The sequence below is a fragment of the Procambarus clarkii genome, chromosome 59, assembly GCF_040958095.1.
Source record: "Procambarus clarkii isolate CNS0578487 chromosome 59, FALCON_Pclarkii_2.0, whole genome shotgun sequence".
NCBI classification, from domain to species: domain Eukaryota; kingdom Metazoa; phylum Arthropoda; class Malacostraca; order Decapoda; family Cambaridae; genus Procambarus; species Procambarus clarkii.
In genome coordinates, this window is record NC_091208.1 from 21,690,436 (window position 1) to 21,716,586 (window position 26,151).

A 26,151-nucleotide genomic window follows, 5' to 3' on the forward strand; every position below is an offset into this window, starting at 1 on the left:
TTTACATCTTTCCTCTAATGCCAAAGTACAGCTGTATATATATCAAAATTGTATACATTTTGTAAATTTATTATAATTCCAAAGTTTAATAATTCCAAAGTTTAATCTGATATATATATATATGTAGGTGTCCCTTATGAACTATGTCTGACTAGGTCACTTAACTTACACAATCCTGAGACTGAGAGCGTTGCATGTAGTCTCTGTCTTCCATACTGGTTCTCTAAAGTACATGTGTAGCTACCTTCATCTTCTACTTGCATGGCTGTACAAGAAACAAAATACTGTATATAAAATCATGTCATTTATAAATATAATGCCACATATGACATTGTTACCCAGAATTGAGTTTCAGTTGCTTAAAATAAAAGCTAAAATACAATCAAATTATGCAAAAGTTGAAATGACCAAAATTAATCAAGTACTGTACACGTAAAATAAAAATAGTAACTGCAACACCAAAAACAAAGCATGTTAAAAAAATACTAACAGTTGTTACATTAAAAAATCATAGTAATCTATAAAGATAGTCAAAGAGAAGAAAAAGTAGCATGCTTAGGACAGTAACAATAAATTTATTATCTAAATAGATCACAGAATTGAAAGAAATAATGAAGTTAACAGCCAGATGTGGGATGTGACGAGCTGAGAGAGCTCAAGAAACGTAATGATATAATTAGTATAATTAGTTTACATTGGCAGAAAAGGCTGCATGAGATGCAGGCTTTCCAGGAGTAGAGGTAGAGACTAAATGAACGTAATGTTTAATTTGCACAAACAATGGACAGATAAATGGCTGCTGGAATTAATTCCAAATATGTCTGGGATGTGGGGGAGGTCGGGAGAGTCAGGAGAGAGGGAAGAAATGTGAGGGACTGTCTAGGGTGACAAGGGGCATGTGGAGGGGCCTATGATTACTGTATTGCATAGAATAAAGAATTATGCGAGAACAATTCCATGCAGTAAAAACTAAAGAAATACTGTATTATGTAATATTACAAGAGATACAACTTTCTTAAAACTACGTGTACAGGCTGTAGTTTCCTGCTTATATTTGGGGGATTTTTTCCATCTGCTGGCCTGCGGATCATGCCTGCCTGCCCTAAGTAGACCTGTTCAGGCCTGGTCAAGCTAAACAACCCATGTGCTCTAGACTCTCACGTTATACCATAGTGCTATGCCATAAGTGAAACATTTTCTTTAATAACTTTGTTTTCATAGTAACGTTGATAACTTTTTGCAAAGGCTTTGTCTGGTAGAAGAAACAATCATCCTGGAGGTGTTAAAACGAAGAAGGTTGTGCTAACAATTCAAGACAAGTTACATGTCATTGAAATCTGTGAAAATGGCTAGTCGCCTGTGAGTGTTGCCAAGGATTTTGGTATAGGTACTAGTACTGTCTCTGATATAAAGAAACAAAGATGACTAAAAAAATATACAAAGCTACTAGTAAGAGTGAGGGAGCTTGCACTAGTAGAGGGTATAATAGAAAGCCTGCACACTATGCACAGTAAGATGAGGCTGTGTGTAAGTGGTTTGCACAGTACTGTACTGCCCAGTTGATGTGACGATTTGCAGAGCAGAAATAAGAATTACTACAAGAAGATTTGCAGTCAGTCATGGAATACAGAATTCCTGGGGAAGTGATGGTTGGATTTCCAGGTTTAAAGTGAGGCACAATATTGTTGTGAAAAGGAAAGGTAACACCTCGCCATAGTCAAGAGCCTTCGACCAGTAATGCTTTAGCAGCTGGCAGTCTTAACTTAAATTGTCAAACTCATGTACAGTAAGTTTTGTGTTGTGTTACGATAGGTTACGTAACTTTTCTGGAATTACTGATTTCAAGATGTGCACAATCACTCAAGAAGATGAACCACAACAAGGTAAGATGAAGTTTCTGTTTTAAATTACAGTACTGGTAAATGTATTTTTTAATTATAGTGTGTGAGGAAATTCAAATTATGTTGGCTGTGGTGCAAAAAATTGCAAATATGTTTATTTATCAACTTTTCCTGGTAAGAATTACTGCTTATCCGGATGTCTGCCTTATCCGGTGGGGGATCCTCCCCAATACAGTCCGGATAGGTGAGCTCACACAGTATTGCATTTAATTCTCCGAAATCTTTATCAGTATTTTGTATATATTTTTCTTACCTTTGACCCTAAGATTTCCGTCTGTATCCTGTATGAACTGAGAGGACAGGGAAGAACCATCTGTCCGGCTCCAGGTAATGGTGGGCTCCGGGACCCCAACACCATAGCATGACAATGCACCTGTACTTCCAATCATGACCGACGTGTCTGAAAAAGTGACATGAAAAGAAAATATGTTCATTCACTTGGATTTCTTTTTTACTGAGCATAGATTACAAGGTGTGACTGAAGAGTACAAGATTACCTTTCATTTGGACAGATTATTTGTGAAACAAGCAAACATATGCAAGTGCTCGCTTATGTATTTAAAAACTATATCACAGTACTTGTAACTCTCAGTCCATTTTCTGAACGTTCACCTCCTTTTGGAGGAATGTTGAGTGGAGCTATTTATCCACACAGCTATATTCAGTAATGTGAATGATAAAGAATGGACAAGTGATCTTTGTTTTATAAATATTTATAACATTCTATCCCCCCTATAAACCATTTTTTTTATCCAGGCTAACTCCATCTAATTTGCCACTTTTACTAGCTCAATATTTTCTATATTACATAAAAATGATTTAATTAATACTGTATAAAAATGTTCTTTCTGAAAAATGAAAACAAAAGTACAGTACTGTATGCCTAAATGTGTATAACAATCACATCTCTGTGCACATTACTTAAACTTGTGAAAACTTAAAGAGATACCTGCAGGTGCCTGGATGACTATAGGCGGTGAGCCAACCTTCAAGTTAATGTGGGCCTGGTCTGTGCCGGCCAGGTTGGAGGCCACACATGTGTATCGTCCGGCATCACTCTCCTGTACCCCCAGGATCCTCAGGCGGTCTGCTTCCATCTGCAGATAATCATTTCCAAATAATTTTTGAATTAAAAAATACTATAGTACAGTATATTGTTTACTTAACATGAAATATCGAGCATCAATTGATTAGAAAATAAGAACAAACGATAGGATGAAATTAAAGCTGGCCACAAAGTAGCTATGACCTTTCATGAATGATGGACTGCACAAAAGCCCATTCACATGGCCGATATCTAAAACAAAGTTGAAATTTTAATAAATATGAAGTTGAAAGTAAAATATCATACCTGGATGAAAGACATTGGAGTGACCTCTACAGTGTTATCTTTCAACCATCTGAGAGTTGGAGGTGGCATCCCTTCTACTGAGCAATGAAGTTCCACCTGGGAGATGATGATGATATTATTATTATTATTATTATTATTATTATTATTATTACTGTATTATTATTATTATTATTATTACTGTATTATTATTATTATTATTATTATATTACTATTATTATTAATATTAATGAGATAATCCATAGGAGCTGTCATGAGGACCTATACAGTGAGTATTCCCACGCACACGCCCCACACAACCAGGCGACGACATGGAAAAGGATTGCAATCTGGCGTTCTACTGAACACATGAGGGTTTTCCCGAGGCTTTCACTGAAGCTGGATCTGGATTTTCCGTCTATGCACTCTGGCTCTGTCATCTAAGAATATTCTACCACTGAAGAGAAGCATCAGAGGTAGAACATTCCTAGATGACAGAGCCAGAATGCATGGGGTGGATTGCCACCACACCCTGTGCCTCTATGAGTGGGCCAGGTTTTGGCATTGGTCCCCGATAGGCGTATATATTCATGCGACCAAGTAGATGGTCCCATATCTTTATATAACAGCTTCAAGGAGCCACGGGGGCTCACCCAAAAATTGTAGTTTCTTTACAATATTCATCTCCTTTTTACAGTTGTATATAGTACAGTATAAGCTTCAAGTAAAGCTAATGTAAAGAAACATTCCTAAGTTATTACAGTACATGTAACCAACATTGAGAACATATGATACTGACAACACAATAGAAGTGTTATACAAACCTAATTTTAATTGGAGTCTTCCATGAAAGCCAAAGTTTTCAACATTTAAAATTCAACATTTGGCTCTTGGATAACAAAATTTACATAAATGAACAACATGGCATATTATGCCCAGGGTGGACTGGTCCCAACCCTGTCATGCTGCCCAATCAAATGTTCTTTCCCTGTGTGATTCTACCTTGTGCAATGCCATTACTAAAAAAAAAATTTCAAAAATATTTTGTTTCAAGAAAAACTTGAAACATGTCAAAACTGATGCTGAGGTGCTAAGAAGGAAGTTATGCTATCCATTAACAATAGGCATTGAAGGATTGAATTTTGTGTAATTGGCCATTCATTTTTTGACATTAAGAAATTTGGCTAATTCGATTGTTTGGGTCTGCAGGGATTGGTCCCCATATGATTCAGATTAATGAGTAGATAGTACTGTTCTTATATATAGTTCAATATCTCCAACATCCCCTTAACTTCTACAAACCCCTCACCACCGAACAGTATTTTTCCTTTGTCTAAAATATCCCACAAGAGGTCTATCTGGTCTGAAAGCACTATCACAAATACATTACAGTAAATCTTGGAACTTTTAAGCCAATAATCAAGGGCATTCTACAGGTAACCGTGTAATATCTACAGATATCACATGGACATCACATTTTTTATTTTTAATAATAATTTTTATTAATAAAAATTTTTATAAAACAAAAATACAAAATACCTATTTCGGTTAGCTAATATGAATGTCAATACATAAAGGGTATCTTTAGTTACCGTGTCACCACTGCCCACCAGAACCTCCTCTTGCAATGTGGTCACATTCGGAGCACTGATGAAGGTCAGTATTACTGTTGCTCTTGCTGTGAGAAGAGAAGATTTGTCAGCTTTATTTGATTAATAACAGTCCTTAAAGAATTGTAATGAAATAATTTCATTATCCTGTTGTGTGTGTGTGGGTATTACAACCCTACTACATGTTTGCACTTTGTGTTTGTTGGACAAAATACATGTAACTACATACTCTATCTTTATGTGAATAAATATGGAGATATAAAGTTAATATACAATATGCTGTTAAATATTACAGTTATTACAGTGAAAATACCAAAGACTAATAGCACACACCAGTGCCTGCTGAGTTTGTAGCACTGCAGGTGTAAGGTCCACCATCATCTGGATAAGCATGGTAAAGGTGTAATTTGCGAGTCGTCGTAGCAACTATTTTTCCACTACCTCCAGTCAAGAGGGTGTCTTCTCTCCACCAATTAACATCCGGCTCTGGGAATCCCCGAGCAATGCACGACACAGTGATATTATCACCTGCCCGGTATGGTACTACTTCAGGTACAACAGACACTTCAGGAGGTGCCATCACCGACACATGAACCTCCCGGGACCTTCTTCCACCTGTGTGATTAACATTACATGAGTAACATGGCATAATACAAAAGTACCCTAAATAGTTGGTAATTTTGTTAAGATCTCTAAGACAAAATTTAGTAGTGATACTCTAAACATGGAATACAGAAGTTACCAGCTGGTCCAAGACACTGCATAAAAGTTTGCCTGTTTAAAATCATATTATCGATCTCCACATCCACAGAACAGTTAAAGATAGATGATTATAAGAAGGCTACAAAGTTAGGGCACTTCAAATGGTCCCATAGCCAGCTCCAATATGGTCTACCCAGGACTCGTATGGAATATGTCCTCCTGGTAAATATTTACCTTCATTTGCAGCTGTGCACCTGAACCAGCCTTCGTGTTTTAACCCAACATCTTCCAAAAGCAGAGACTTGTTGCTTAGGACCCTGAAGCCTTGAAGCCCCTCAACACTCACAAACTCACCAACTGTGGGGAAACAACAAGGGTTCAGCATGCTCAAACAAAGGTTCATGACATAAGGTCATGCTCTATTTCTATCCCTGCTTTGCCATCGCTGAAAATTCAAATATTTTCCCCTCGTTTGACGTATTAAATAAAAGGTTGAATTTGAAAGCCCGTTAGAACTTTTCCAACATTAACACAATACTACAAACTCGCTTAATGTTAATCATTCCAGTTTAAAGCTATAAATGCGGCAAACAGAAAATAAAAGTATTTACCCTATAAAGAAGGGAGATTGAAGTAATCCTACCAGATGGGTGATTGTACCTACTAGTTTCCATTCTTCCGAAGAAATCTTGAACCTGCCCCTGGACGACATAGCGGTACCAGGTCAAGTTGTACTCCACAGTGGAGCTGACATCACATGACAATACAGCAGCCTGAGATGGTGGCAGTGTGGCATTGAGTGGAGCAGCAATCTGTGGGGGTGGTTCTGTTGGGGTTGGAAGATAACTAGCTACAACACAACAGAAGATGCAGTAAGCTAAGAAAAAATTACAATTCAGAGCTAGACTGACTTGCAAAGAACTTGTTTTTAAAGTAAGAAATATATTGAGACTACAGAATGTTTACAAATACCAAATAAAGTTATAGGAATTACACTGATATTTTAAAAGAATTTCAGAGGTTTTGTTAGATGCTAAAATTTTTCTTGAAAAATTTAGTTACTGCTACATAAAAGTTGTACTGTACTAAGTAGGAATGAATATAAATATGAACTATAAAGATGTAGTGAAGTACTAAAGGTGGCATTACACTACAGCTGTAAGATTATATGCTAAAATACAGCACTGTACTGTACAATACAGGACTGAAAATTAGAGCCAGTAAAGTCAAACAAAACATTACTGACACATCAAGAGGATATGTGGGGGAAATCAAGCACCAGAGGCTACTGATGAAGCTGCATACAAAAGCTCACCTTTCATGTCAAGGAAAGTACTGGAGGAGGCACTGCCAGCAATATTCAAAGCAACGCAGGTGTAACGTCCCTCATCCTCACGGCTGGGAAAATCTACTACGTATTTCACTTCTGCAGACTGACTGTTGACAAACAAGTACACAAATAATTCTTGTACTTTAATGTCAAAACATAGTTGTAATTATTACATTATCATTATCTTATTATAGTATAAAACTTTTATTAGTAAAATGCACAAAAATACATTAACATAACATTGTTTCAAACTTTAAAGGTGTCTGCAGTAACAAGAAAATGGGAAGCACAGTACTGTACTGTACTGTATAATGTCAGGCATAACAGAAAATAACTAGAAGTACTGTAGTGTCATATGCTTAGCAGTAATAACGATAGCAAAACACCAGCATTGAATGTAATGAAATGCCAATTTCTGCTTGAGCTCGGGTGGCTTCCCAAAGCTACTGTACTGACATAGTGCTAAACTACAAGATGCCATCAGTCACCTTATTTGGGCTATTTGGGCTTGGTTGAGAAGAAACAGAGGGGGATATGGTACTGTAACTGCATACAAGAACTTGAGGGGAATAGATAAGGTGGATAAATTAAGCCTATTTAAATTAAGAAGAAATACGACAAGGGGGAAATCAGAGGAAGCTGGACATGCAATCGAGTTGACGAAATGAAAGGATGTTCTCATTCCTTATACAAGTGGTTGGCAAGTGGAAAGCATTGAAGGAAGAGGTTGTTTAAACCAATTCCATCCACAACTTTAAAAAAAGAAACATGATGAGAGATGTTAATGTTGAGAGGGGTAATTAGTGCACCACATATGAACAACTAGGAGGCATGGCATAAACAGCTAGATCTCACTCCCCCCATAGTCACTGATAGGTAAACAGGCAAAGTCATTTATGGCTCGGTATTTGTCTCTTATTGAAATATTACTGAATATAATTAGTAAAACCTTTCATTTTATAGTACTAAAGTTTATGAAGGAGTGTATTGTGATAAATGGTATCAGTTTTTTCAGATCAATAGATCAATTAGGGGGTAATCATAATTGAAACAAGTTTATATATCACAATACCGATTAAACTGGTAAGCTTTCATTTTAGCTTAAAATACACTATATTAATCCAAGCATACTGTTTAGATAACTTACGGATATGTCTTCTGGCCATCTAGTTCAATTCCATCTTTTTGCCAAGAAAGTGTAAATGGCACGAGTGTCTTAACATGGCAAGTAATCACTGCGGGCTCGTCAAAATACCCATTAACTCGATCAGCTGAGGTCACTTCTGGGGGAACTAAAGTAAAGCACAAAATAAATAACCAATAATTCAACCCATCCTCCTGTTTTGGTAGTGCTGTACTTATAGTGACAATGAGGACCATAGTACATATACCGACGTACAACATAATTAGAAAGTAGAAATCCGTACTATTGAATTTTGACAAATTGGAAAAGATTTTGTATTTAAGTTGCAAAAAGAATCCATAACGTGAATCCTTGCTGACTCCGTAAAGTGAATAGAACAAAATTCTACTAATGTATATAATTGCTTAGTACGTCAGTCTTTGTACTATGGTAAATCATCTAAACAGGAGGATGGGTTGAATAATTACATGATAACAATAGAACAATAGAATAAAGGTACCTACAAAAAGCTTATTGGCCCATTTGAGGCAGCTCCTACAGTATTTTGATTTGCCCAAACTCATTCATGTGTGTCTAACCTACACTTCAATCCAGATATCCTATATATAGTATTTATATTTACCTATTCAAATACTGTACTCAATATGGTCATATTGCTTCATGAAGCATTTCAGACTATAAATTAATGGACAATTCAAGCAAAATGCAAGTTTTGAATGTTCCAATAATGTAATCGTGAGCATAACCAAAGCAAACACTGACTATAGGTGTCTAAGGTGGAGAGAACAAATGAAAGGGTGATTTAGGGAAGATTTTTGATATAAAACAATGGCCCAAATTAAATTTACCAATTCATATATCAGAAAAATTTTGATATAACAAATAAGTGGCAAATTGTTCTGTACCAATGAACGTGTTTGACAACTTAACCTTTTCATCCATTTTCTTCTTGAACTTACATGGTAGCTGGGAGGATATTGCTGTGGGGGAAATCCTTTCAAACTGATAACCATGTTCGTCCCGCCCAAAGATCTGAAATTATTTAAATTCTGTTTAAATCATGCAAATTTAAACAAAATGCTCACTCATATCTTTTACTTCAGAATAAAATATATGTAATGCAAATACTGATAAAAAAGGACAATGCAAGCTTTAAACACATAAGCATCAACTACAGCTATAATAAGTTAAAAATAATACCTAGAAATGCATATTTTAATCATCGTACAAACAAATTTGTATGCTGAATAGTCTTATTGGGACAAAACTGCAACTAAAGTAATCAAGTAATCTTGTTCAATAATAACTAACAAGGGTATAAACCCATCACATACATTGTACTTCATCTCCTGTAGTACTAACCTTAATGTTGAAGGATTCATTTGGAGCAAGGAAAGATGTACCATTGTAAATGGGATGAGATCCAGGCAAGCGATGAAGAGGCAAATCTTCAAGGATAACACCATCAAGTGATATCATCTGCAGGCGATATAAATCTCCAAACTCCGTAACATCTGCTGGCTTAACTACCACATAGGATAACCCACCTGATGAAGAAATCAATGACTTCGTAAACAAAACTCATCTATCATATTTTAAAAGAAAAATTATGACTAACATCTACAGCAACATCAATATCTAGTATGCCATCCCCTTTTGTACTCTCCTGCCAGAAAAAGAGCTGTGTGGGTCATACCACTTAATCCACAAAAAAATTATTTTCGTCATGAAATATATGCTGTAAAAGCATGTGAAAACCTTTTTAATTCTGTCATGAGAATATTTCTAGAGGAGGGCGCCACTGGTGGGCTCCACCAGTGGCGCCCTGAAGCTATCTTGCCGAGATTGCTCCATACAGAAAGTTCCGTTTAGCATACTGGAAACCAAAGCCAGAATCTGGCCCACACTCACAGAGCCCTATAGAGAGAGTGACAATCCATCACACCACTGGAAAAAAGCCCCAAGAAAGTCAGTGAAGCTTTACAGACAACTGGAGGGCTCACAAAAAAAGGAACCTTGAAATTGGCAAAACAATTTACAAATGATTCACACAGAACAAGGGATTCATTCAAACTAGCTCGAAACTCATTAGCACCATTACCATCCACCAGGCAGCCTGGCCCCAGCCCTCAGTCAGCTTTCCATCTCAGTTTTATTGCTGATGAGGTAGCATTTGAATCTGCCTGTAGTGTTCCAGTCTGATAGTTGTGGGCAAAGTCCCACCGCTTAAGCTAAGTGCCGGCCATCCTTGGACTTTATTGTCCAACGATGGCCAACATGCCATTTGCTTTGTTCATTGTTTCTGTGTTTTAGTGTTCAATTCATGTGTGTTTTAGATCCACCTTGTTTTGTTGGTTTGACTCTTGTGTTTTGGGCTCCATGTGCTCTGGGATTTCATCCCGAGTATTCAAGAATGCTGCCCTTGCACCGTCAGTTATCATCTCGGGTGTGTTCGCGAGCAAGCCTCAGAACCAGGGTAGAGAGCCTCACCTTGGGCTATTTATGAATCTTGATTCCTCTGTTTGAACCCTTGGCTAAGGACATTCTTTTGGTTATGCTGTGCGTGCACTGGCATTTGCATGCTTGTTTATATGGTATGCCATGGTTGCCATTCATAGTCTAGTTGCTTTGGCGGCATTTTGTGACTGTTCTTCTGGCAAGTGGCCCCGCTGCTTGGGGTTTCTGCTTACCTTCATGCCCTGGTAATTCTCCCATGGGTTTATAGAGTGACTCATTTTATCTCGATCCATGTGTATATCTTCGCTGTTTGAATAGCAAGTAGGTGGCTGGTTTGTTGATGTCCCACTGCATCTTTCATCACGGAAAGCACCCAGAAAGAGGCACTTCATTATAGTCAACACTGGATTTTTACTAGCATAAATTTTATTTGAGAACCAACGCTTTGTAGTTAATAAAGTTGCTACATAATATTTCAAGCTATAATTTAAAGGCCATGAAGGACTTGTATTACAGTTACAAATTATTTATTATGCAATACAATCATCATCATTGAATGATACAATACATCATCATTCCAGAAACTATTAATAAAAAGCAAGAAACAATTGAATATCTTACCTTTTATAGGCCTGTGATAAGTCTCTTTAAAGTTTGTGGTGGGCTCAAGAGAAAATCCATGCTCAAAGTCAAGAGAAGAGAGTCCTGTTGCTCGTACAGTGTATTTACTCTCGCTGCCAACCGAGATGTTATATCGACCTGCCAAAATTACCTTTATTATATTCACTGGAAATTAACCAATGGTCATTCTTGTTAGCAAAGATAAGCTACTTTGCTACACCAATGTAATATATTACATGTCATATCTGAATTAGAAATACAATGTTGAAGGATATGATGACCAAACCACACATTAGAAAAAAGGAGAAACGACGACGTTTAGGTCTGTCCTGGACCATTATCGAGTTGTGTCATAGAAGAGAGAAAGGTACAGGCATACTGTACATAGGATACAAGAGTGAGAGTCAGTCAATGCAATTTATACTTTAAGCTCAATTACTATTAAGTTTTAGTGTAAGTGTTTCCCCCCCCCTCACCTTGCCCAAAATGCTATGCATACTAGTGGCTTTAGATAGTGTATGTACTATCTCTATCTTTAAAGTCATCATTATGTGTGTAACTCAATGGATGTACCTTTACCTGAATAAAAAATCTAAATCTAATCTAAATTTATATAAAGGTGAGGAGCAGAATGGATGAATGTAAGAATAAGCTAAGAATAGGATGAATATAAGAATAAGCTAAGAATAGGATGAATATAAGAATAAGAGTAAGAGGAAAAGTAAGAAAAAGGGTAGGAATAAGCAACAGGGGCAAAGCTTGTCAGGTCACAATTGTTAAGAAGGTTAGAGCATTTCAATATATACTGTAAAAGGGAAGGGTCAACAGCAATAAAGCCAGGACTAAGGTTCACGTTGGACGTATTGTGTATCAGAGTTAATTCAACAAGACGGCATCTGTGAAGAGTAGAGGAAGGAAAGATTATTAACTAAGAAGATCAATCTATAGGATGATTAGAATCCCTAACATGAGAGTATCAATAGTGGGAAGAAGAATGATGTCAAAATATTCAATTAAGAGATTGACAAGAACAGGGGAGAGAGGGTGTGGGAAAATTAACCCTTGCCTTGAATGAGGTTTCAAGGCTAGGGTGTGATAAATTAACTAGATATACTTAAATCTCTTTACAGACAGGCTTTCTTTGTAGTTGTCCTTCATATGACAGGAGTAAATGAAAATTTTACTTTGTGAAATCAGCCCAAAGAGCATGGGAAATATTAGGGTATGAAAGGAAACTCTTAATATGGCTCCAGTCAGGATTTTGATGATTTTTGTAGACTGACTCAACATTTAAAGACACAGTTGGAGCCTTGGGAAAGCTACTGAGAATATTTAAAACCAAATTCTATGGTTTGTTTTCATTTCGATTTGACAAGGTTTTTGTTCACTCAGGTATAGCCTTGCTACCTTTTGAAAATGAGTTTTGAAGCTGCGGACTTGAGAAATGAGCAAGAACTGGTTAAATTTGTTTGCAGACATGTTCATTTCATTGTTGTCTATTATTATTAAAGGTCAAAATGAACAAAAATTCCAACTGAAATTAGGCCATAAGGCATGGGAAATGTATCCTGGAGGCATCTCCAGTTGCAACAAATCCCTCACAGCAGTGAATTGGGTTTGGTCCCATCCAGTTTGTTGAATTGAGGTTTTACTGTAATTCTATACAGGATCAGTAGAACCTGATCAGAGACCAAGCTATGGGAGCAGTAACCCCTGGAACCCCCCAAAAGTGACATGCATGATGTGCCCAACAGTTGCACAGTCAATAATTATTATATCTGCATTTGAGTAAGACAGATGGTTATTACAGTTTCAACTACAGTATTATACTCACCTGGCAAAGGCTCTTTGACTCCTACAATCTTCACATTCTCCAGAGCCAGCAAGTTCTCAACTCCCTCATTCTTACTCACATCTTCCCCTTCTGGACCATAAATCTGAAAGAGCACAAGCATAACAACACCTTTCTTTCTCTCCCCCCACCCCGTCCAACCACTTGGACTGGACGGTAGAACGACAGTCTCACTTCATGCAGGTCGGCATTCAATCCCCGACCGTCCAAGTTGTTGGGTACCATTCCTTATCCTGAACCCTTCCCAGTGCTGTATAGTCGTAATGGCTTGGTACTTTTCCCTAATAGTTCCATTTCCTTTCCCCACTTTCTTTCTCTTCCCTCCCCTTTCTCTCTCTCTCAATAATCTAAAATATTTATACTGTATTTATAGCTCATCAGAATTTGGAGTTATAAAGTAACCTAAGATGACATGAAAAGTTAACTGGGTACTAAAATGCATAATTTAAATATTCATCTCCTGTTTATAGTTGTATGTAGTACAGTATAAACATTTTGAGCTTCAAGTAAGGCTTATGTGAAGAAACATTCTCAAGTTACTACAGTACATGTTACCAATATTGAGAACATATAGCACAGACAGCACACAGTAGGGTGCTATACAAGTCAAATTTTATTAGGAACCTTCAACAAAAGCCAAAGTTTTCAACATTTAAAAATCAATACTGTATTTGGTTCTTAGATAAACAATTTACATATATGAACTATACTGTTCATTTTGTTATTTTTTTAATACAGGGTAATAAAATTTGGTATTATTAAAATTTTGCAAATTTAATAATAATTTTTTTTTTTTAAATCACATAATACCATCCCACCTTCATAATCAATAGTTATAAGATAGCAGCCTCACCTGAATCTTGGGTTTCTCTCCTGAAACGGAGATTGTGAAATGCTTGAGTGTCCGGTCTACCAAGAGTGGCAAATTTTCTTCACCAGGGCCCTCACTCACTCGATCAATAGACAAAAGGTTCACTTTACGAGATTCCAATGACAATCGCACAAAATTCAGTACCTAAGATGTAAGGGACGAGAGGCTAAAAATGTAAAAAAAAAAAATATTAAATATTTTATAAATATCAGGTAGATAAAACTGAAAATCTGTCACCGAGGCAATATTATCTAAATTCTAAATTGAAAGCAATAATTTTTGTGACTATTGAATAGTACTTATAAGCATGAAGCAACCATATCTAAATAATATAACTGTGGACATCTAGTACTATTTAACAAATCAAACATAACTAGAATGTACAGCTTTATCAATTAACTAACACTGAACACATTTTTAAAGACAGTTTCATAAATAAAATTAAATGTACATGGCAGCCTCCGACTGCACAAACTGCCACTGAAAATCTCTATACAACCACCATTTATAACACCAATAAATCTACCAGTTATATCACCAATTAGTCACAAACCTCCTTCACATCACTCTTATCCAAGTGAAAAATTTGGCCTGAAGAAGTGGATGCAATAGTTTCAAAGGCCTGATAACCTGGATGGGTGTGGTTACCACAGTCGCCTGTCATCACAAACACAACCTGGCAGGAAGGAAACCACTCTGTCATACTGTACAGCTTAAAACATTTTTATGATCTACATTATACAAATAAAAATATTACTAGTTTGTGATTCTAAAAGTACTATTTCATTGTATTAAAAATTATCCGATCTTCACTCAAAAGAATTGATTAATGTGTAATTCATAATATCAAGAAGTGTAACCCCATTTCAAAAGCCCTCACTCCAGCTAGCCACACTTCCTAGGTCTTTTCTATGCCGGTTAGATTAAGTCACCAAGTTACAAATAAAGTGAGTTGTCATGGAATTATAACTAATATCCACTTCTCTACAAGGTTAGTTCCAAGTTGATTTGCATTAAGAACAATGTTTACCCTTTATAATCAATGTGTCTTAATGTCAGTTTAGATTTCTGTTAACTTTTTTAACATTCACAATCCTAAGCATAAATAGATTACTTACATACAGTAAGAGAACAATTTTAAAAGAGGTTCTATAAGATTGCTCTCTCAGGTGAAACATTATTGGTATAGGAGGAATTACTTTACTCTTCAGGGACTGCTGCTTGATGCAACGGGTTCTGGGCATCATGACCATATGGACTGTTTAAGTATCATGATCAAGATCACTATGAAATCACCATATAGAAGTTCTTCAGAACTAGGCATTCCCCATTTTACATTAAGGGTTGAATGTATTAAAACCTGGAGAGCTTAATAAACTCAGTGGCAGGGGTTTGATACATGTGAGCTAGCAACTTGAATATCACAAATTTCACTGCAGAGGACCCTGTTCCTTCTGTGTACTACCAAAATACAATACTGTACACATACAGTTTAAAACAAAATAAAAAATTATATAAATAATGAATCTGTACCTGCAATTTATTAAATGTAAAACCTCACAATGGTGCTTAACACTGTATGTCTAACCTGTGACTGTTTCTTCTGTATGAGTCTCAGTACATCATCCAGGAGGTAGAAGTCTTTGGCCCGGGCATCAGTGAAGACATAAACATAAGAGGATGGGAGACTAACTTCCAAAGCCATCTTGATTGCTCTCAGGGCCATTTCAGGACAATCGCCACCACCCGAAATAAAGGATTTCTTCAGGGACTCCTGGAACTCCTCAGGATCTGTTGTGACAGTTATGGGGCCCACCTCTGCAACAGTCAAGGCATAAATATTAACAAATGCTTTCAGCCAAGGCAGCTAAAGAGTTACAGTACTGGACTTTTGAAATTCTTGACACTACACTGGCCTACATTACATTAAATATGAGGTTTAACGTGAAGAGCGTGAGCGTGACACGATTGGCGTGAAGAGCGTGACGCCAATCACTAGAAACTAATACGCCATGTGGCGCAAAAACGCAGTCAGGCAGATGATTGGGGAGCCCCAGGAGTCCCTCAGGGTGACAAGCACCGGCCCCGTTCCACACACAGAACACCAGGTAGCAAAACCAAAACTAGGGCCCCCAACTAAAACGCAAAAAGTCATCCAGCGTCCCCCGGCATAGCAGAAGCCGGCCGCCCACCAAGACCCGCCAACCCCCGGCACCTCTCGGCCAAGCCGGCCCCCGAACACCGTCACCCCGCTGGGAGAACCAGCCAGTACACGCCAAAAAAAAAAAAAAAAAAAAAATCTATCAAGAATCCCGTGACCCAAGGCGTTATGTACGCCACGCGTCGTACAATCGGACCGCTGAAAGGGGATGCCAAACGGCAGTAGCAAAGCCAAAACGCGAAAACAAGACGTGAACAGGCGGCTGCCAGGCGGAGGTGGTTACCAGACGTCCGCTCGTCTTCAAGGTTGAACCAGCAGTTTACCTGTGATGTGGATTGTTAAGTCCCACATGCAGGTGTCGTACTGTAAGCCACACTGCCTCAGTCAGCATTAACTTCACTCTCATAAAGAGTTAATCATCTTTACTCTCAAACTTCAAAAAGAGCAAGAAAATTTCATATTTAAGTAGTATTGTTGTATATGAATTATATGATTGCTGGGCAAGGAAGACCGTAGGATGAGATGCGCCGCGTCAACCCTATTGTAAGGAAGAGGTCCGTAGATAATGTGTGTTGCTGTTCATCTGTTCAGAATTGTAACGATTTGTGTTATTAATAATGCTAATGTTTTCTGCCCTTAATATGCAAGGCAAATAAAGGTCTCCCATTTCGGCTACAAGTACTATTATAATCGCCATGAGAAACTACACCACGTAAATGACGTTTGCTCACACAAGCGACGCCATTTACCACGTGACCGAATTGACTCTGGCCTGACTACCTACTACTTCTACGTACTACTGTTACTGGTAAGCTGGGCTGTTTAATTAACAACCATAACTAGTAGATTACTTGTACTTTCTTTGCCTTGCCGTGGGAGATAAATTAGGTCTCCCACGACTCGCAGACTCTACCGGGCTGGATGGTTGAGCGACGGTCTTACTTCATGAAGGTCGGCAATCAATCAATCCCCGACCGTCCAAGTGGTTGGGCACCATTCCTCCCCCCCACCTCGTCCCATCCCAAATCCTTATCCTGTTATACAGGAGCGGGGGCTGTAACTGGTGACATCCTTATCCTGATCCCTTCCAAGTGCTATATAGTCGTAAATTCAGGGATGCCAGATTTGAGTTGCTGGAAGTCACGAGCTGAAGAACTAAAAGTCACGAATTTTACTATAAAACTAGTCAAATAGTTTTGTTAGCGTTTGATTCCCTTTTCAAGAGTACACAAGCCAGCTTATCTTAATAGTAGTAAGTAGCGACATACATAGCTAGCTTTTCAACTGGGCTACAAGTAGCCCAATGTGGCAACCCTGTGACCGACGTAATGGCGCTTGGTTTGGCCTTTTTTTTCCTGACAAATTCTCCCCCTCCCCCTTCCCCATGGCTAGGGGCTGATGACCATTACATCTGGCGAGCGGGGCGGTCTGGCCCTCCTCAGGTGAGTGCCACATCTACACAATGGCTGTGCACATAACATGTCAAACGGCCTCATTAATACACATTACTGTCATCAATGCACTGCTGTTTATGTGAACTAAACCTACACACACGTTAAGTAATGGAGAACAATGAAAGTAGGAAGGAGTAAATAAAGAAAAATGGGCACAGATAGCAAGTTTTTAATATATAGATTTAATGAGCATACTAGGCCTAATAGTCAGAACTATTTACGTAAAGAAAATAATTAATCAAGCTAATTGGGACTAGATATATGAGTAAATGTTGCACTCTTTGTCTCCATACAATGTGCTTGCACTCTCTTGCTCTAATAGTTGTGCTTGTGCATACTTTGAAGGAGGAGCAGCAGGTGTGGGGAGGAGAAAAGATAAGAAGTAGGTGGTGGAGCAGAGAAGTACGGAGTGTGTGACGGATCATATTAGAGTTGAATTGACAGTTGGGAAGTACTAATGGTAGCTAGTTCTCATAGCTGTCATCTAGTTATGTATAAACTTTACTATAAATTGTCACAATATGGTCAGAAAGTTGAAAATAAATATGGTTAATTATACAAAACTAGGTGAACCGATGCTGTACTTGTGTGTCTGCTAATGAAGTGTGTCTGGATGTTCCTATATTGGCGCCCCTTTTTGTCGTCTGTGTTCTAAAATTGACCCCCTTTGAAAATCTACTCGTGTTCAACCAGCCCGCTCCTCTTTTGAAATCTTGGAAATAAGCTCTTGTTCACCCTCATATGATGGGTATTAGGTACGTGCATTGATAACATTTCTATCTGCTACAGGAATGTTATGAGACGCAAAATAAATTAACGAACAATTAAGGACTAAGGAGTACATTCCTGTGAAGTGATTTGACTCGTTTACAAATAAATGAAAGGCATAAACAGGGAAAATATAAATAGGCTATTGAAAAAAAATCGTCAGAATCTATAATATCTAGAACAGATATTTGGTCTGCGAGAAAGAATCGTTCTGGTAACTTACTGTGGTAGAACAATCTGTCAATAACTATAGCGCCGGGAATGGGAATAGGTTGTACTGACGGACGAATACTCTGCAGTCTACAAGTTTAGTGTTTCAGCTCTTTGGTCTCGCTCGTTTCTCGTTATACATATGCTTAGCTCATTATTGAGACGTACTCAAGTTCGTACATCTGCCACAATTAAAAAAAATTTAATTCACAACCCCTGACATTCCACATTTTTCTGTACTTCAAAAGTATATTGTATTCTATTTTTGTCCGCCGAGCGATCAAACAGTTGGGAGAAAAGAGAATCATCTGGACAAGCAAAGCTGTGAGGGTGACCAGGTCTGAGGAAGTAGTGTTTAGAGAAGCAACAGCTGCCTCCCCTGGGAGAGGTGGGTGGCAGAGGGGAACTTGTGTTTACAGGAGGCTACGGGGGCCAGTACCTCTCATCACACCTCACCACCCTCACATATCTCACTAAAACAACATTTTGATTTCCAGAGCAGTTCGTTCTTAAGTTTTGAGCGAACCTTAAAGGAAAATTAGTTCAATGAATCGCATCGAATAATAAACACAAATGGATCAACCTGTCCTAATTGAACGTCGCATTTTGACGTATACCCTACCTAAAGCCAAAAATTATCGTACTGTAGCGTTTTCTGTTTTGAGTCCTCTGGTAGGTTAGGATAAGGGAACTTTAGAACGACAGTTTCTTGACGTTTAAAAATCTTAAGACGGGTTGAATGGACGGCATAAATTAAAAATCCCTCTCTTTAGACATTCCCCTTTCTCAGACTTTCTCAGAAAATGCAAAGAAATCTGGGGACTCGGCCCGCCGCATTCCACTAATTACATGCGGAGGGGATCACTATTAGACCCGACTGCCTCTTAATATGTCCAGTAGGTCAACCCTGGACCAGCCTATGTTCGTCCCGTACCCCTGATCATTCACCGTGCAAAGTTGGGTAAGACTAGCGCGAAGCGTCTGGCCTCCAACCATGGACGTAGACAGACAGACATTCTCTTTATATATATTAGACAGATAAGATTTACCATGGCTTATGGCTTCTAACTAACCAGAAGCCCCACAGGTTATCTCACTCTCCTTATAACCTTCAGGTTAAAGTAGTAGGAGTCTGGGTAGGAGCATTTGAGATGAGGCAATGCAGGTCCCTGCAGTAATGAAGGAGGGGGAGTGGGGATTAACCCGGATACACTGGTAGTCCGTGTATATGATTTTGTACGGTAAGAATGGAAGGGTTGGAAGAGTTGCAGTTGTGTTAGTATGGAGGCAGTGTGGTGCGTTTTAAGCGTAATAATAGTGATTGAAATAAATGTTTGTTTTAACTGGCGAATGTACCACTTAACCTTTTTTAGTATTACTGTAGCCTAGCGTATATAGTGATGACAGTCTGTAAAGAGTTAGCAGTTCTCGGTCGAGTTCTCTTATAGTGTCCAAGGCAGTTAGCTGAGAGGCCCTACTGCTCCTTGTATCCAAGCTAAACCAACAGGGAAATGAATAATGGAGTGGCTGGTGGGAGAAGAGATTGGAACAACGTGGCCTCCAGCACCAGCTTCCCTGCACACAATGCCGCAGTTACACACCAGCCACATTAGTATTACTGGCCGACTCTTTGATACACTAAAAATATATATGTGAGCGATACAGGAGGTAGTAAAGCGTATCTACCACCCAACATTGATCCTCGCAACGATCTGAGGGTAAGGTATCTAGCGCCGTTTAATCTAGCTAAACGTGTCAGAAATCTTTCCCGTGATCACTTTACCAGTGAAGCGTACACCCCGAAATGAGTTTTGGGGACGTATGCGTCCTCCATGATAACTTTAGGGATACATAGTTATGTACGCCCCTTGTTGACATTTGCGAGTGTACGCTCTCCCCGTGATAAATTATGGTGGGGTCGTACGACAGTTTCTTGACGTTGGAAAACCTTAGGAGGACGGGCTGCATCGACCCCGAAGCCGGTGCATCGACACTGCTGCAGGAACAACCGGCAAGCAGCGACACTGAAGCATATACTGTGAGTGTATGCTTCATATATGAAGCTTACTTCACATAACGAAGGCTTACTAATATTATATTATTAATAAGTGAAATGTTCTAATGAAAAGAATTTTCTGTAAATGGGTCCAGGCTTACATGAGCCTATAGGCCTTCTGAACTGTGTTTTGATCTGAAAGTCAGGCCCTCCTCAGTGACATGGTGAGACACACTGAACACTGCGGTCAATGTACTGCGGGGTTTATTTCCCTTCAAGTACTATGACCTACTAACACTAATTTGTGCCATGGGTACAGCGGGAGAAGCTCAAGGATAAACACTTGCACCAGATATCACTAAGATATTTTTTAAATACCCTCTGGTGCTCGGACCTTCCTGGTACAGCGCAATGCAATCATAAAATTTAATTAAAATTAAAAAAATCTATAAAATTGTATAGCTGCTGAAGTTATTTCCGCTACCATAACTATAATTGTACTTTTATAGCTATCATCTTACATTTAATGTCCCCCAATATTATCTACATATAACATTAGGTCAATAAAACTATAAAGTTAATAGTTACTTACCTGGGTCATGGAATGGGACGAAAACATAGTTGTGGATAGGTCGTTCAAACTTCTCAAGTACGGTGTTAAGAATCTTGCCGGCTCCGTCGATCACCTGCTTCAGGTCGTCGGACATGGACCCTGTAGTGTCGAAGACGAAGGCTAACGTGGCGGCGCCCTCCTGAACGGGGTCACGAGAGCCCAGGTCTATGTACCCCTGGGAGAACTTTTTGCCAAGTTCAATCGACGACGCCAGCCTAGTCGACGTCGCCGTTTTGATCTTCTCCAGTATGTCGTCATTGCTTTGGGACGCCGAGCGATATCCGGGGCTATTTAGATTAGTTATCACATCATGACGAGATGTTTGCATAATATTTGTACTTCCCAGGAAGTTTTGAAGTCTGTTGGAGTCTTCTGTGATCAGTGTTTCTGAGGTTACATCGTCCGGCCGAGCCTGCGTGGCCCACAGCAGCGCCAACCACAGCAGTGAACGAAGCCACACCCGCTGATAATTTACTCTCGCTAACATCATTATCAGCTAAGCGTAATCACTATCATAACATTCCTGTACAGAAATATTAACTATTAAAACTCGGGCGGGCCTTGTCCTTGGTGGCACAAGTGTGAACTTGACTAGGCATCGTCTCAAGCTGCACTTAAAAGTTCTCCACAGATTATTTGGACAGCCTGCAACTCTTACACCGGGATTTGCACATTCCAGTCCTTGTTAATAAAGTCTAACCGGGGTGTATTAACAGTCGTTTACTTGGATGAACGATATTGTGAGAAACCTTGCGCAGTTTCTAACCCATAATCAACAACAGTGTTTTGATCTTGTGTTTTACGAGTGACGTTAGATGTAACCTCGATATAATGCAAGCACACAAGACATTGAGCAGTATTTGTTATAAATAGAGATGGTGTGCAAGGTTAAGCAGGGGTCGAGAGTGGCCGAGGCTGAAGGGTCTGCATAGTCTTGCCCATCAGAGCCGCTAACAACACACTCTTGCCAACACTCACAGCTTATATTGCACCTCAGCTACAGTTAAACATCATGTACTTGCTTTTTAACATGGATTATCCACTGTACTGTCAAGGGGCTTGGTATATATACCAAGCCTATATGGTATATGCCATATGCTATAGCCTATGTGCCAAGGGGCTTGGTATATATATATATGATATATATATGCAGGAAAAACCACATTTGAAAAAATATGAGAATGCTAAACACGTTTTCGGCTTAATTCGCCGTCATCAGAACAAGATAGTGTCAATCTACCTCTATTATCCACTGTCTCGCTCTGATGAAGGCGAAATGAGCCGAAAACGCATTCAGCATTCTCAATATTTTTCAAATGTGGTTTTTCCCTCATACTTGGATCAGTGTTTTTATGATCATTGTTTTATATGTAAGGGGGGAGGGGGAGGGCGAAGGCGATGTGATTGTATGCAGATGCCCCACAAGGTCCCCCCCCCCCCCCCGGCCGATGCTACATATCCTCCTCTTCGAGGTCGAGGGTCCTTACAGACGCAACCAGAGGAAGTACCATTATAAAATTAGGTATGATTATATAATATATATATATATATGTATATATATATGTATATATATATATATATATATATATATATATATATATATATATATATATGTATATATATTATATATTATATATAATATATATAGGGGGTACCACCTCCCTACAATTGTAGGGACCCACGGCCTCAAAAAAGGGAACACATATATTATATATTCTAAGTAAGGATATACTTAAGGATATCGTATATATAAGTATAAAATGTCAGCAAGAAGGCGCTCGCCGCACTCAACTACGCAACCACACAATTTTGATAAACTGCTAATAGACTGTTCTTGTATATGTTAAACTCTGTAATTAGCTCACAAGGCTGTAATTTACTTAGCTAAGTGAACCCTGGGTGTGGGTATTATACCGCCTGTAAGCTCGCACATCTCGCAAGTTTATTACTTGCAACATGTGCGAGTAATTTATTATTAGAGTAGTTGTAATAAGAGTATTTTATACTCTAATTTATTAGAGTATAATTTATACTCCACATTTATTAGAGTAGTTGTAATTAGACTACTACCCTTGCAACTTGCTAAGACATTTATTTAGCACAGGAACATTAGCAATGTTGACCAGACCACACACTAGAAGGTGAAGGGACGACGGCGTTTCGGTCCGTCCTGGACCATTCAGAATAGTCCAGGACGGACCGAAACGTCGTCGTCCCTTCACCTTCTAGTGTGTGGTCTGGTCAACATAATTTAGCCACGTTATTGTGTCTCATCGCCTGCAACATTAGCAATGTTAATGTCTGAGGGGATTGCATGACTATAACAGCATTACCTGTAACTATAATGCTGTATCTTGTTTATGGTTAAACAAATGGTTCTTGCTCAGCCGCAGGGACGTGTCTCGTGGCACTGTAACCTGTACTCTACTGGACGGCTGCGAGGGACATGTGGGGCACGAATAAGCTAAACTAGGCTTTACTATAACTACACTGGTGATATATATTTAACACAACTTTCTAACTTGCTTACCTAAACGGAATAAGTTTTAAAACTAGTATCGTATCCGTATAGAGACTAAGGTCACCTTAAAAGTTATAAGGTGACTATAATGCAAAGTATTTAGATTTGGTTAGGCTATTACCAGTAACAAATAAAAAATGTGTATTTGATAGTTAACCATGTGACATGAGAATGTATGACTATTTTTACACAGTCGGGGGGAAATAAAGCTAAAACCAAATATTCCTAGGCCTAATATAGGACATTTATGCATTATATTAAGCCTCGGTGTGTACTAGGCCTAGGACTGCTAGATGAGGCTAGTTTGGGTTGGGGGGGGGGGGAAGTCCCCCTAGATATATACCTAACATGTCCGTACATATACACTGGCTGCCTGACCCCCGACACAATGGACTATTAATTATACGTTCATTGAATGTTCTGCAGCTCTTTAAACATTCGTTATTCACAATAGCAAAAATTTCATTTGTTTGTCCCAAAGCACTTCATTCTTATGCGAAAATCGGCAAGTTCTTTTGAAAATTATAATTACACCAGCGAAGATCTATATACAAGTTCACATTTTCTACACATCACAGCGAGCCATAACGTTCACTATAGTGTCACTTGTAGTGTCCTGAAGCCCCATTACCTCGATGTATTAAATTTCTAGTAGATGGCAAATGTAAGAAGACAGCTAGGAGAGAGTCCGGGTGGACCCTTGGTGACGGTCTGTGTGGGAGTCCTGCCCTGAGGAACACCTTCACTGCCAGAGCCTTGGCCTTGACTGAATGGTGCTGTGGCGCCTGCCTGGCTACCCTCCCTCCCTCCCTCCAACTATCCATCCCTGGCCCTGTCCTCCCTCCCTCCAACCATCCCTGGCCCTGCCTCGACCATCCATCTCGGCACCAACCTTCCCTCCCGGTGCCAATCTGTGCCACAACCCCAACTATTGCCCATCAATACATACATGAATTTCGTGTATGAGCTCTTCCAGTGCGAGTTTGGATTAGCCGCTGCACTTATTCAGTCAAGTTTTTAACACGTGAAAACATGCAAGGCGTTTACTTTTTATTTATATGAAGAAGATTGAGGCGAGTGAACGTGGCACCTCTCTAATGTAAACAGTTCACTGGGAAGTAACCCACAATCCTTTGTTCAATGCTCTACTCCTTGGTTAAAGGACAACTGGTACTCCTTGGCCTATTTAAGCTTTTGTTGTTGAAATAATATGAGAGACAAAGGACTCCTAAACTTATTTATTTACGAATACTTCCACAGAACAAGACTAACTTGTTTAGCTATAATGACTTTTGGGATTCGGTCCCAGAGCCCATTACGTGCATAATAAATTAACTGAACTAAACAAAACGAGATAAAAGGATCGAGTGATGCAGATAGGTTAAGGGAACTAAATATAACATTAAATGAGAGGAAAATAGGAGATATGATGACAACTTATACAAGACACTATATAAGGGCTCCGCAATAGACTAAGCTGAGACTTATCTTTTCTGTATATGGAAGAAAACGTATGCATAGAGTGGGGGGACATCTTTAATTGTTTAATAATAGTAATTACAATTATATTAATCTTGGTATTAAATATAGTACGACTTTGGGGGTTCCAGCGGAGCACGCGCGGAACCCCTCCCTGAAGGTCAGTGTTAGCTGGCTGCCAGCATAGAAATAGCCTAAGCTACTCTATCCCTTTGAGATGTATTTTTTTCTTCTCAATAAACTTACTTGAAATTGAACTTGTTAGCTGGCCACTGTAACGGGTTTATGAAGCAGAGAAATGTAAGGAAATATTCACACGCTGTGAGTGGGAACTGCAACAAAATCTTCCGAGCTGGATCACACTCCCCTGCCTGGAAGCAACTACAGGCAAGCACTCAAGCACGCGTGCACACAGTTTCAAGTGTAGCTAAGATAGAGCCCAATAGGCTTAGGAACCTGTACATCAGTTCATTGACAGTTGAAAGGCGGGACCAAAGAGCTTGCTTTATTAAAGATAGAAATAGAACATAACACTGAAGAGTGGGGTCGAGTAACAGGGGCGGGACATAATAACCACATATAACATTATAAGGGAACTAATAAGAAATGTTGGGTTACCCAGGACGCTCATGGCTCCATCTCCGTCCTGCTCCAACGATGTTCTCATATCTAACGCTACTGTCACTTCCATGTGTATAGAACTGATCAAGTTGACAGTTCAGCACTGTTCCAAGCTAGGATCAAAAGAACATGGGCACATAGAAGGAAACCAGTCACACGGATAAGTCGCAGAAATGTTAGAAAGAACTTTATAAATGCTAGAACTGTAAAGGAAATGAGTTAGAAGGGACAAAACTAACTCATTACATACAGTATACTTATTACCATTAGAGTACCACCACAAGGCTGGTGACTTGCCACTGATAATTCGTGCATGATAAAAGAATCGAATCTCGCATCGATATAAAACAAAAAACAAAAATCCTATAGGAAACCTGATGACAAGATACTAGATGAAACAAACTGTATTTGGCGTGGTTGGAAGCAACAAATATATGTAACACTAGGAAGGTCAAAATGTGGCGTATAGAAGGATGTACATGGACAGCATCAGACGAGTTAGTGGAGAGTAAA

At 39.0% G+C, this 26,151-nt stretch overlaps 1 protein-coding gene across 5 annotated transcripts in view; it reads right to left on the reverse strand.

Annotated features, from left to right (window-relative positions):
- LOC123768192 (hemicentin-1) overlaps window positions 1-24,300 on the reverse strand; it is a 119,578-nt gene extending 95,278 nt beyond the window's left edge. For 2 of the 5 annotated variants that reach the window (XM_045758602.2, XM_045758601.2), the window contains exons 1-19: window positions 24,170-24,300; window positions 20,997-21,540; window positions 15,404-15,633; window positions 14,369-14,491; window positions 13,798-13,959; window positions 12,927-13,029; window positions 11,093-11,230; window positions 9,377-9,561; window positions 8,974-9,046; window positions 8,018-8,162; window positions 6,856-6,977; window positions 6,205-6,366; window positions 5,775-5,897; window positions 5,172-5,453; window positions 4,821-4,906; window positions 3,253-3,348; window positions 2,851-2,998; window positions 2,155-2,301; window positions 170-265 (exon numbers count right to left, since the gene is read on the reverse strand). In XM_045758602.2, the coding sequence (XP_045614558.2) occupies window positions 170-265; window positions 2,155-2,301; window positions 2,851-2,998; window positions 3,253-3,348; window positions 4,821-4,906; window positions 5,172-5,453; window positions 5,775-5,897; window positions 6,205-6,366; window positions 6,856-6,977; window positions 8,018-8,162; window positions 8,974-9,046; window positions 9,377-9,561; window positions 11,093-11,230; window positions 12,927-13,029; window positions 13,798-13,959; window positions 14,369-14,491; window positions 15,404-15,633; window positions 20,997-21,507 (2,932 nt within the window). In that variant the 5' untranslated portion in view covers window positions 21,508-21,540; window positions 24,170-24,300. Of the gene's footprint in view, window positions 1-169; window positions 266-2,154; window positions 2,302-2,850; window positions 2,999-3,252; window positions 3,349-4,820; window positions 4,907-5,171; window positions 5,454-5,774; window positions 5,898-6,200; window positions 6,367-6,855; window positions 6,978-8,017; window positions 8,163-8,973; window positions 9,047-9,376; window positions 9,562-11,092; window positions 11,231-12,926; window positions 13,030-13,797; window positions 13,960-14,368; window positions 14,492-15,403; window positions 15,634-15,740; window positions 16,051-20,996; window positions 21,541-24,169 lie in introns of those variants that run through there. The other 3 variants (XM_069306959.1, XM_045758603.2, XM_045758604.2) reach the window with 3 other exon arrangements.
- Window positions 24,301-26,151: the final 1,851 nt, after the last annotated feature.